Below are 12,520 nucleotides of genomic sequence, written 5' to 3'. Positions count from 1 at the left end.
GGGATGATTCATCCAGGAGAGGAAGCAGCAGTCCTTCACTGAGAGGGGAAAAATGCCCAAATAACTTATTTAGTAGTGAATGTCATCTCCTTTCGAGCCTCTGCACCTGCAGGCATTGAAATACCATGAGAAAAGTTAGGCTGGGAGTATTATCAGCTCTGGATGCAAAATATGAATGGCCAGAATTTTGCCTGGAGCCTCTCTGGGGGAAAAGTGAATTACATCTTTGCACTGGCCTCTTTTCCCAGGCTGCTTTCTGTGCAGTTCTGCAAAGCCCTATGAGTGTGACCTGGAGACGTGGATGCTCAGAGCTGGAGGGAGGTGGCTGGGTTTAGGAGCAGATGTCTTGAAGAAGAGCAGGGCTGGATACAGACTGTTGTCTCCTTGTGCATTCAGGTAAAGTGTCAGAGGCCCCAGCGGGGCTGACCAAGGTCTTTAACCAAAAAGTTCAAATCTGGCTTCAGGAAAAGCACACAGCTTGCCTTTGCCAATACTGCAAACCATTTAAACTAGAAAAACAATCAATAAACCAACTCTCTGGCTGGGTATTAGTCTAGAGGCTGATTGTGGGAAATCTGTATGGATAATATATGTCTGACAGACAATCAGGCTCACCAAAACATGGAAAATTAAAAAAAAAAATAATATCCTGGGGTTACCTATGTTACTTACTTATATAAGCATCTAATATTTACCTTTTTAAAGGAAAACCCATAGCCACATTATGGCAGAGAAAACAGGTAGAAAGCTCAGGGCAGAGGCAGTAGCACTGCTCTGAAGTTTGCAAAGTCCCTCCGCTCACTGCTCAGACCCAGCCGTTCCTGGGCAGTGAAGCACATGGGAAGGAGGAAAGGCAGATCAGGCACGGACAGAGTGCTGCGGCCAAAGCTGCTCCCTACCTTGGAGCGGGGCGTCGAGGGTGACAGACGGATGCACAGGCAGGGGGAGCGGGAGGGAGTTTGTCTTTTCCAGCGCCCTGAGCAGGTTGGCAGGTGCCCGGCTGTGCGTTCAGGGCTGTACAGCCAACCGGACGCTATCGACAGCAGAGCCTGACAAGTCAATAAAAAGGAGGGAAGATGAAGAAGAGCAACAACGCACCTGAAATGGGCTGGAAAGACGGAAAATCCTAAGTATGTAAAGGTTGGCTAACCAGTGTCCTGGAGGGAGTGAGCAGCAAGGAGGAGGATGAAAATGGACAAACAGCCTTTATATAATTTTTTTTTTAAATCCGTGTTCAGTGATTCTGCAATGTCTCAGATGAAGTAGCAGAGTTCTCCCATCAATTGACCCACCAGCCCTTTGCACCGTGCCTGGCAGGGGTGCCACGTCTTGCTGGGGGAAACCCGGGTGCTGTGGGGCACAGGACACACGCGTGGGTGCTGCCGTCCTTTATCTTTGTACCATCTCCTTGAAACACCACAGCAGGTCTCTGGATGGAAAACTGCAGAAAATTCCTCCAGACAATAAAATGATTCAATTTACTGCCTGTAATAGAGGCAGTCCATCATTGCAGGGTGAGAATTCAGGCCAGCACCGGATCGACGAGTTTCTGCTGCCATCCTGTGGCCACGGCCCACGTTAGTTCCCGCAGCCCGGTACCTCTTTTGAGAGATGTCTGGTCCGAGGAAGGTGGAGGCAGATGTCCCTCATGTCCCCTGGGCAGCTGCCCGCACCCACGGCAGCATGTGCTGGGGCTGCTCCTCTCCGCACTGCTGCTGGCATCTCCCTGCCATGTGCGTGCAAACACTTGATGCTTTCTCGCTGCCAGCCTGGCATTTTTGCAAAAATATCTTGTTGTGAAAGTGTACCCCGGGTTTAGATCTGCAGGGTTATGCCATGCACTCTTCTTCACCATAAAAAGTCCATTTTTCCAGGTTGGGTAGGTGTGTTCCCATCACTCCTGCGGTGGCAGAATCATGAAAACTCCAGATATCACACAACTCCCAACAAGACACAGCAATTATAAATCTTTGTGTATTCAGGTCACAGCCCAGAGATTTCTTGTATTCAGATCAACAGGCCCATCAACACACTTAAAGCAAATACCAGCCAGGCACCCTGTACGGGGGGGTCAGGATGCTCTGGGTGATGCAAGGACAAGGTGAGAGGCTCTGGTACACGCCACATGCTCAGAATGTGCAGGATCTCCTCTTGCAGCCTGTGCCTCATGTAGAAATTAATTAGCCAAATATTTGTCAGTTGCTTTTAAAACAAGGAGCCCTGGGAGCTTTTTTGCTATTGTCAGTGACAATATTTCTAAGCTCTTTTTTCTTCAAAATAATCTATGCATGTGAAACTTTGTCATTGTTTTGTATGAGATTATTTTTAACAGCTTCACTACTTACTGCATCAAGAGCCAAAGTGAGAAAGTAATGTAGATGAAAAAGAGAACGGAAAAAGAAGCTACACTTAATAACAGGAAACGCCAGGGGGAAACTGGAGTTTTACCCTGGTTTGCCCAACGAAGAGGAGGAGATGGGAGAAAGGTAACTTGGAAGAGAGCAAGCTGGTGCTCTGCAGGGAACTTGGAATTCCCACCTGAGAGGGGAGGTTTGGCCAATACAAATGCAACGATTTGGCACTCCTGCCTTTTTCCTGGAAAATCAACGCAGCGTATGCATTAGACATACTATGGCTCTGAAATGGGAGTTCATACGCCCTTATGTTGATGGCATTGCACAGAAACATCTGTACTCTGCACACTAGAATTGTGTGCCAACTCCACTTTGCTTTTCCAACAAAGTTCACCTAAAAACATGAGTTGAAGGGTGTTTTAATGAGAAAACTGAGCCTTTTATAACCAAAAAAAAGGGAATATCTGCTTTCCTTGAAAGAGCAAGAAACAGCAGCAAAAGATACGGACGTGACAAAGGCAAGCAGAGAAAAGGTGTTTTTTTCTAGAGTAAAAGTGCACTTTGGGACTTTCTTGTCTAGCTACATGTAATGTCAATGAATATATCTGAATGCTTTTGAACAAAAGAATTAATTATTGATTAATTTAAAATACAAACATACAATGTGAAGGATCTGCAGGCACATCCCCTCATGGGCTGGAGACTTCTTTTCCTTCTTTGCAAGGTCTCCCTCGCAGTGCTGGTGCTGGCCAGCAGCATGACCACACCGCCGGAATACCTGGGGTGTGTAGAAAGCTGCCCTAGAGGGGGAAAATAAATCCTGACCCTTAACAGCTGTGCAGAGGATTGTGGAAGAGTTTATTCCTTGTCCCTTGCCCCAGTGGACTTTGCTGGAGCCTTGCAGGGACATCTGTCCTCATTCCTCACATGCTGCATCTTCTCTTTCATTCATCCTGAAATCAGAGACTTGTGAAACCCCCTCCTTGGTTTCTTTTGCTCTACTCAGAGCACTATAAGACAGGCTGAAAGGCACCTTGACAAGTCTCCCAGTCTGGTCCACACAGGCTTTCTTGGAAGAAAGAAATAAACACAAGAAAAAAATTCACAAGAGGATGATTTACACAAGTGTCTTAGGCGCTTTCTGCCCACCAATGCAGAAGAGCACTGCCAAAGTAAATTTTGTCTTTCCAAAGAAACCAGAGACAGACACAATTGTTCTCTTCAACGCCAGGCTTTAGGTCTTGAGAAAGCTAGGGCTGTATTATTTGCAAGCACAATTCCTGAATTTCCAGAGGGAAATTTGGTGTCAAAGCAATGAGAAGAAAACAAAGGCTTGGAGAAGAAAGACTTGAAATGGTGTTTGTGACAGATGCGTCTGAGCCTTTAGATTCTGGCCACAAAACCTGAAACAGGAATTCACCATCTGTTTGGGCTTTAGATGTTAAAAATCACCCTCCTCCCTCCCCCAAAAATTAATTGCTGCCGGTGGAGTAGGTTTAATACGGTTTTCCTATGTGTAAGAATGATGTAGTTGGCACAGTAAGCCACCTGCTTGGACCTGGGTCCACACGACTTGGCTGTGGCTGCAGCATCTCAGTGGTGGGATGGGGCGGCAGGGGGTCATGCCTGCTCCCCTGCCATGCAACGTGGGAGCCCACAGAGGCAACGTGTTTGGCTAAGGGGGAACACTGATCCATGTTGGGGCTCTGGCAGATAGGTGAGAGGAGCTGCAGTGTGGTTGTGTTCGCTGTGGTTTTCCTCCAGTTACCTTGGGTCACCTCCCAGGTAACCTGTCCACCCCTCCAGACTTCCTACTTTGGTGGGCATCCATGCTGCAAGGGGAGATCTGGGGACAGAGAGGGTTTGCCAAGAAGGCTTAAGATGGGGATTTGTGTCTGAGATGCACAGATGGCTGGTGGGGTGAAGTGGAGATTTTCGCATGGTGGTGATCAAGATGTTGAAAGACATGCTTTTGGCAAAGCAGAGACCAGGATATACTGGTGAGAACTGATATACTGGAACAGGCTGGCTGGGGGGGTTGTGGAGTCTTCTTCTCTGGAGACATTTGAAGCCCACATGGACATGACTGTGCAGCCTGCTTTAGGAGAACCTGCTTTGGCAGGGGTTTGGACTAGCTGATCTCCAGAGGTCCTTTCCAACCCTGACCATTCCCTGGTACCACAAAACACTAAGTTGTGCCTTCTGTCAGCGGTGGAGAGAGCCATTTTGTACCATGAAACCACCCAACGGGAGCATCATCCTTGTGATAGTTCAGTGTTAGCTCAATCCGTGCCTTGGATATGGCAACTCAGACATGCCCGCCCCAGCCTCCCCGCTGCCTCTGCGCAATCTGGTGCTCGCTCAGTTAAGGTGCAACATCAACTTCCAGAGCCAGTTACTGAGAGATCATTAACGACTTCCTAAATATGCAGAAGCTGAAAAATTCATTGCTCTGTGGCCCCAAACAGTGTTCAAACGTGTTCTGCTTGGGCAGGTAAATGGAGTTTACCACTGCATATCACATTTGTAGACATTAGTTTCTATATTATGTAAGTTCTTTCTGTCTACCTCTCACAAGCAGAAAACTTTTCCATGGATTTCTTCCAGTATAGAAATACATGAAAGTAGCAGGATTCAGCACACCATAGTGCTTTGAAATGTTTGAGCAGCAGCATGTCATCTCTCGAGTCCTTGTGCACATCAAACATACGCCCTTTTGGGTGAGAACTCCTTAATTGAAGACAGTAGGGGCTGAGTGTATCACAACACGCATACAAGACATTGCAGTTTTATTCTACTTTCAACAGTACTGCTTTTCTTGGCTTTTAAGTACTTAAATATGCAGCCTCAGTGTTGTATCAGCACAAGAGGAAGGGTTCATAGCGAGCCATAAAAATAATAAAAAACCTTGATACAGTGGAGGGGGTTGGAGTTGTGCAACAAATACAATACAAGATCGGGGGATATGATTCATGTAGTGAGATGAAGGGATAACTCCCGTGCCACCTAGAAGGAAGATAACAAAAGTGGCACACATGATATTTGTATACAAATGCATGAGTGGAAACAGCACAAAGTGATCAAGAAATTATTTAAGGTGAGAAAAGAAGGCCTATCGATCGAAACCTGGAAAAGAAAGGAAACCTAGGCTGGCTGTCAGCAAAAGCATCGATTTATGGACAAGTACATTATGAAAAGGCACTGTGTGCTCGTAGGAGCTGGTCCCTGGGGACCACTCCCACCTGCTTCGTCCAGAATACCTGTGCTGTTTGGTTTGCACCGCGCCGCGGTACAAGTTTCTGTTGTCACTCCAAGCCACCAAGTCAAAGCTAAATGCATCCATTAGTCTGGGCAGTGCTCAGATTCTTCCTTGCAAAGCTCTGATCTGGGAGAATATGTACTGTTCAGAATGTATTTGATGGCACAGTCAATGACACGTGCTTAGCTTGTGTCAGGTCACTGGGACAAGATCCTGTACCTGCAGCCTGTTGCTTGTTCTTCCTTGCTCGCAGAAGTCTCTGCCTGGGGTCCCAGGTGGAGGTCACTGGGATATCTCCCTCCAGGGGCTTGATTTAAACAACCTGTTCCCGAACACCGATATATCTAGAGCCGACGTATTGGTAAAAGCCCTAGCTGCCAACCCAGGGTACCGTCACCCCTGTGACAGGGGGTAACGTCATTCCCCTGTCATCTAGACCCACCCAAAGGTCCTGGCTCCAGTGCACTGGTCTGGTCCTTCCGCTGCCTTTGGCAATAACCTTTTCTGGGGACACTTTAGTGAGGGTTGGTTTTAAGAGTGAAATGTCAATGGTAGAAAGAGGGAAGGCTGCAGAGGTAAGCTGAAGTTGCGTGGGAATAGGCGGTTCACCCACATCTTCAAACACTACCTCTTGTGTTGCTGCTCCTTCAGGGTATTTCCTTATTACAAAACAGGGAAAACACCAGCAGTCAGTGAGTTCTCCTGAACTCTTTTCAGTGGACAGAAGCTCTCCTGCCCATACGTTTCCTCCTCCAGGAGACGGGCAGGAGCATAGTAGCTGAATGACTATGTGAAGTTCACCCTTCCTGAGAATCTCAGGTTGCTTGGGCATGTGACATGTACAAAGGAGTGTCATGATTGAACGAATGAGCTTCTGGAGGGAAAGTGCTCCTTGTTGCTCTTTGAAGACCCTGACACCATGAGGCCGTGCCTGCTGCTCCAACCCGTTGGGAAAAACGGCATCACACAGCACAGCTCTGCTGCCTGTGTCCTCCTGGGCTCCAAACGCTTTCTTATCCTGCTGCTCTGAGTCACCCCCTCCACCCATCCCTCCCTGGCTAATTGCAAAACATATTCTGTATAAAGCTTCCCAGTGTGCCCAGCATTTCTGGGACAAAGCTTACCATGCCGTTCCATGTTACAGGCCACCCAGCGATGGAAGGAGTGACTTCTTGGTGTGGTCCGACTGTCTTTCTCACCTGATGACTAACACCCCTGAGTCAAACTTGGCAATAGAAGTCATGGGCAAGTAACAACATCAGAGGGCTCTGACCTCATATAGGTAATGAAAAGCCTAAATAAACCTTTTGGGCATGTGGCTAAAAAAAAAAAATCATAGGAAAATACAGTTTGGGTGGACCAACATATTTCTTCTGAACCTCCTTTTTATATTCTTTTATTTTCCTTTACTTTCCTCTTTTAAATCTTTTTATGTCTTTGTAAATCCAGCTAGAAACAGAAAAGTAATTTTGAAATGAAAATTGGAAAAAGTTTTCATTTTACGAAATTTGCATATGAAGACCTTGGCTTCATTTTCCCCAGATCAGCTTTTAAAGCCGGACCTGGAAGAGCCTCTCCTGAGCTCATCTGCTGCCACGCTCCGGTTCTGCATTTTCCAGCGTGTTCACTCTTTGCAAAAATCCCAGACAAACCGAGTCCCCCCCAGCTCCCCGAACCCCTTTCTAAATAACCCTTAGCCTAGCCCTGAACATGGTGGACCACCGTTTCGCTCGGGTGTACCTTGTTTCAGCGAAGCAGCCGGGGCCCGACCACTTTCCAAGCTCCTTTTGGCTGACCTCCGGCAGGTACCGCTGGGGCTGGGTCTCCCTCACTCCGCAGGACTTCAGCGATGGGCAGGAGGGATGCAAACAAAACCGTTATTAGCATCTTATTTGTCTCTGAATGGGTAGAAAAGATGCAAGATTCTTTTGGCACAGTGGTACTTTTTTTCCTCAAAAAAAAAAAAAAAAAAAGGGGAGGAAAAAGGACTTTAATTGAAGCCTGCAATGTTGTATAAATGGAAGATCTAAGTTTTAATTGAAAAATAATTATAACCACTTAATCATTTTAAATGAGGGCTGTAATTGCAGTCAGTTCATAATAGCCAAATACAGACACTTAGATTCCTGCAATAAAGCAGGGATGGTACAGCTTGATTTGCTAATAGCTCTTCCACTTCTCTCCTCTTTTGTCTCAAAGATTAATTCAGGCAAGGGCTATTAGTGCCGTTAATTGGTTCTGCAATTTAGACCTTGTGCTTGTGAATGAGTGACTGATGCAGACCTATCAGCCAATAATGTGAACACTTTGTCAATGTGTTTCTCATTGTCCGGCTGCACAGAAGTCCCCCAGCAGCTCCCCCACCACCCAGCCCCAGCTCCCCGGGGGGATCAGGGAGAGTGGGTCTCCGCCGGGGTGAGGGATTCACTTAGCTTTAGATAGGTCACCCAGATGTCTTTGAAATTACGGCCGGCTTATGAATAAAATAATTAGGCAGTCAAGGCATTCTCCTTGGAAGGGACAAATCCCGTATTCAGGAGAAATCTCCACTGTGCTGGAAGAAGGAGGTTCAACAGGGCCGTGAAGTTGGTGAGGAGGTGTGTGAGGTGGAGGGTGGCCATCACCGCTGGGAAGGGGCTGAGGCTCTGGACAGGGTCCCCTGTAAGGCTAAACAACTAAAGCCAGTGTAAATCACCAGAGTCCCAAAGAAAGCTGCAAACTCTCCTCTCCAACAGGTATTTTTCACTTAAACAGTCACGGGATCCTTGCTGGGCAGTGGGAACAGCTGGTGGGCACAGCTGGTGAGGCTTGGGCTAACAGGAGCAGCTGGTGGCATCATCCCTGATGAGGCCCGGAGAAAAACACCCAGGGAAGGCTTTGCCTTCTGTTTGGTTGGAGATAACTGAGAAAAGACTATGCTGTTTAGTCTTTACCAGAAAAAGCTGTCATTTTAGGTCCAGCGCAAGTGAAACTGCAGGTCCAGATTCTCTGCTTCATCCTTCTGCTCTGTTTAGTTTAAAATTGGTCTTTTTTTATTCTAAGTTATGTATGATTTATTGGGGTTTATGTTATTGATATATTGCACTGTACGAATGTAAAAATACAATATTTATGTACTTCATTATTTGTTCATTTTTATAGTTTATCTTTTTTTCATTGCTATTTTGAGGCCATTTCACAGAAAAAGCCAGACCCACGGCCACCACCCTTTGCTGAAAATCCCACTGCTGTGAGCAGCGTTTGCAGGTTATTCTCCTCCAGCACGAGGAAGGTTTTCCCGGGTTCTGGCTCAGGCTGGAAGAAAAGAGGAGGAAGAAGCAGAGCCAGGCCGTGCCGGGCAGCAGGGGGGAGCATCACCCAGCATCAGGCTGTCCCTCCCACGGTCCATCCCGGAAAGAGGTAGGAAGTCGGCACGTCTCTTCATGTGACACCTCCCACAGCACAAAGGCAGACAAACCCCAGGTCATCTGCCCATTTTAACATCTCCATCAACTTCAGCGTTTCTTATCCTTCTTCCTAAGCTGCTATTTTGGAAGATTCACATGCGTTGGACACCCAGGGGAAGAGCATGACAGTCGGGTGTCCTGGGATGAGTGTTGCCTTCCAGTCACACCACTTCTCCCCTCTGAGGACTGCCTGGCCTATTGGAGGTGCAGGGTGGGGAAAAGCATCAAACTGTTGATGAGATTTGGGGATGCACACCAATTCACAGGCACATCTTCATGCTTTAATCTTATTTGTAGCATCAAAAATACATTTATGACTATGCTTCTGCAGAGTTCAGCTCCGGTGCAATTCTTTTTATCCTGAAAGGAGATGCTGCGAGATCTTTGACCCTATGGAGATACTTTCATCTCCTGCTGTTCTTTTCATGCCAGAGGTGGTAGCTATTCAGAAGGGGTTTACACTGGCATTCTTTCAGTTTTTAGAAATATAAAAAAATATTGTTGATTTTATAACAGAAATTTAATAGACCTAGGAAAGAGATTGATGTGAGCTTAATTTTTCTGTTTAACATATTAAGTAACAAAAAATGAAGAAAAGTCACCCTTCACCCTCCTTTTTTTCACTTTGTTTTTTTTCTTTTGGTTGTTTCAGTCTTCTCCCTTACAATGAACAAATCCTGCTAATTAAAAGCATCTGCATTTCCTACCAAACCTTATTCTGAAGCTGCTCACTGGAGGGTGGACCAGCTTGTGCTGTGGGGAAAGCCACAGTCTAGGAATAAGCTTTTACAGAAAACCTAAGTAGGACAGGATGCATTTTATTTCAGTGCTGGGAAATCAAGGAGGAATTGCTCAGATAAGAGGCGCTGTGAAAGGTGGGCAGAGGAGGGGAAACAGCAAAGGCAAGAGCCCAGGATGGTGGTTGATCCGCCCAGGTGACCTGGGTGAGAGTTGCGGATGGCACTTCAACATGAGAAATGGTTGTTAAAGGTGCTGGTGAATTTTGAACAAGGGAAACAAGTGGTACTCTCAACGTCAAGTTGGTAAGTTTAGGTGGCTGAAGTGGTTGGTAAGTTTAGGTGGTTCAGTCCTAGATTATTTTCACTGAAACGCTGTCAGTCAATAAAACTGTCCTTTTGGTTACAGCTGTGAAATTTCTGTTTGCGAATACTACTACTCACACCCCAGGACCCTCCTCTTCTGGCTGCTGTAAGTTGGCACAGTCATTGAGATAAGTGGAATGATGATTTGGCCGAGATCTGTCCCTTTGCACGTATACAGCACTTCCCACCCTGGGATCGAGATGGACCAAGTGGAGATGCATTTTTCAGGCCTCCCAGGTTGATTGAATGTGAGGCAAATTTATCTTTTTAGTTCATTGATTGAAAACAATCCCTGGCTGTCATGAGTCTTTCCCGTCACCAGGTGATCCCAGTTGTGACAAACGCAGGGAGTGTATTTGCGCTCTGGTCTCAGGCTCTGTATTTAGTTATGTGATACCAGGGAGGCTTTCTGTGATTAAGCTATGTTGACTGATACCAAAGTAATTACAACCACGACATGCAGCAGGTGAGGTGTGTCACTGGGTATCACTATGTCCAAAAAAAGGATCTGGGAGAAAGAATGAATCATGACAGTGTGCACAAATTACCAGTACTATTATTTTGAGGGAAACAAGGAAAATGGGGTAACATTATGTTTAAACCAGAGGACTGCTGGTGAAACAGATGGAGATCTCTTTTCCCTGTTTGGTGTTTACTTTCGGGCACTACTTTTCACAAATGACGTGTAACAAACTTCAGTATTAAGCATAAAATATTCAGAATTATTTTTTGAGACTCTGGGATAAAGTTTCTTGAGTGAGAGTGACATCTCTCTCACAGATGCTCCTGATGGAGGGTCAGAGGTTTGAGAAGTAGAGTTGCTCTGCTTTGGGTGTGGGAATGGACTTGGATGACTTTCAAAAGTCCCTTCCAGCTTGCTCAGTTCTCTGAGAAAGGTGCAGAAGCCAAATAATCTCTCGGAGCCAGCCACTATGTTCTCACAGGTTGGCTCTTCTTCAGGAGCAGCTTTACAGGGAAATCTGTCCACACACCAGACCAAGCATCTGGGAGAGACCCAATGGTCCTTGAGCAAGGCTGAATGTAGCCAGATGACAGTGGTCCACTTCTTCATGCTCCCTCATGACCTTCCATTTCCCCACCTAAGTGTCACCCCCTGGCTCCACTTCTTCTGAAGGTCCCTTCCTTGACCCTTCTTATGCCACGTGTGAGTCTGCTGCTGCTGAAACAGGGCTCATCATCTCCTCCTTCCCATGGAGAGCAGCTCTCCAGCAACATCATCCTTTACTCTCCAACTGCAAACAGGGCTACGAAGGAAGGGGTGAGGGAAATAGCAGAAAGGGCAAAAAAGACATTACCCACAAAGTGATCTTCTGCGGTAAGGCCAGGTCTCTTAGGTGGTCTTACAGTCATACATAGCAACATGTCTGCCTTGCCCTCATACTTTGTCCATCCGAACAAGCCTAAAGTCATATTTGGATGAGGGGGATAAATCAACAGCGAACAAGGATATACCTTTGCTCCTATTTATTCTTTTCCTTGGTCCGCCTGCCAGACCAGAGCAAACTGCAGGTCCACACCATTCACTCCCCAGCAATGCCGCCTTTCCCATGGGCTCCCAGCCTGACCTCACCAAGCAGCAAGGTCCATTCTAACCTCGGTGAGCTGTCTTATGCTCTAGGCTGTTCTCTTTCTACACTACCCTTTGCTTAAATATTTTGGTTGAGCACACATCATGTTAATAAAAGTCTCTCCACTTTGCTCAAAAGTATCATCCCTGCCAGGAAAGGATTAGGCTGTCCATAATTCTTGTCTGTTTCATCCAATTTAAGCATCTCTGCGCTTGGTCTCCTGGAGCACACTGTCAGACAGACCCGCTTGTCCCTGTCTGCCCCGTGCTGGCTGCACCTCTGCCTGGAGGGAGAAGGTAAACAGAGAGTGAGGTGTTCACACCGCGCGTAACAAATGGCTCTTGGTACTGAGAGAGGAAAATTATCTCACCGAAACGGATAAAGGGAAAGCGTAGGTTTGTATGGTGCAGACCAGACCTCTCCTGACTCCCATCCGTGACGTAGGCTGTGCCTCTAGCTAAAAGTCCCTTCTGCCCTGGCTGCCTGCCCCAGATCCAGCCTGTGGAGGCTTGTGCACGCCGAGGACCTGCCTACTGAGCGCTTGGCACCATGTCTGTGACAATATGCCAGTCCATGGGCTTCGTGGTGTCTGCTTTAGGAATAGGAGGCATCATTGCATCAACGTGCATGGACCAGTGGAGCACCCAAGACCTGTACAACAACCCGGTGACGGCAGTGTTCAACTACCAAGGCCTCTGGCGCACATGTGTCCGGGAAAGCTCTGGCTTCACCGAATGCCGTGGTTACTTCACCATCCTGGGGCTGCCAG

At 46.9% G+C, this 12,520-nt stretch overlaps 1 protein-coding gene across 1 annotated transcript in view; it reads left to right on the top strand.

Annotated features, from left to right (window-relative positions):
• The window catches only part of CLDN18 (claudin 18), an 88,104-nt gene that overhangs the window by 55,091 nt on the left and 20,493 nt on the right, over positions 1-12,520 (top strand). The window contains exon 2 of the mRNA XM_080409888.1: positions 1-12,520. This exon is cut by the window's left edge and continues 16,723 nt beyond it. Coding sequence (XP_080266014.1) covers positions 12,301-12,520 — 220 coding nt within the window. The 5' untranslated portion in view covers positions 1-12,300.

Source organism: Falco punctatus (genome assembly GCF_963210335.1).
Source record: "Falco punctatus genome assembly, chromosome: 13".
Classification (NCBI taxonomy): Eukaryota; Metazoa; Chordata; class Aves; order Falconiformes; family Falconidae; genus Falco; species Falco punctatus.
Note: the sequence above shows the minus strand (reverse complement) of the source record. Positions and strands in the feature narration are given on the sequence as shown.